The 408-nt window shown below is 48.5% G+C and overlaps 1 protein-coding gene across 1 annotated transcript in view; it reads left to right on the forward strand.

Annotated features, from left to right (window-relative positions):
* The window catches only part of LOC125439639 (AF4/FMR2 family member 1-like), a 45,435-nt gene extending 45,027 nt beyond the window's left edge, over window positions 1-408 (forward strand). Inside the window, exon 8 of the mRNA XM_048508756.1 lies at window positions 307-408. Within this exon, the coding sequence (XP_048364713.1) occupies window positions 307-408 (102 nt within the window). The remainder of the gene's footprint in view (window positions 1-306) is intronic.

A 408-nucleotide genomic window follows, 5' to 3' on the forward strand; every position in this document is an offset into this window, starting at 1 on the left:
CCCCCCCCCCGCCCCCAGCAAGTCTGTTTACAAGAACACCACAGAGATGCCTAATTGGCAGCTGTCTCTGATCCTCAGATGAATGACAGCCTACTTGGATCACCTAAAATCAGCTCGAGTACTATTATAAAGAGGCAGTGCTGAGCCACAATCTTTCAAAATGGGGGTGGGGTGGAGGGTGGAGACAGAACCAGAATGAAAACTTGTGGTCATGAGCCCATATACATAATGAGAAGGCAGAATCTTGGTGCAAAGTTTTGGAGGCCATGCGCATGCCATGACACCGACACTGGGGCTCCAATCCAGACTTACTCGTCTATCAAGTTCTACCTTCTCATCTACTTCGGCCAGACGAGGGATCCTTCATTTGTTCTCTTCCCGGATTTCCAAAATCAACTTGTCCTCTAA

The sequence above is a fragment of the Sphaerodactylus townsendi genome, linkage group LG10 (assembly GCF_021028975.2).
Source record: "Sphaerodactylus townsendi isolate TG3544 linkage group LG10, MPM_Stown_v2.3, whole genome shotgun sequence".
Lineage (NCBI taxonomy): Eukaryota > Metazoa > Chordata > Lepidosauria > Squamata > Sphaerodactylidae > Sphaerodactylus > Sphaerodactylus townsendi.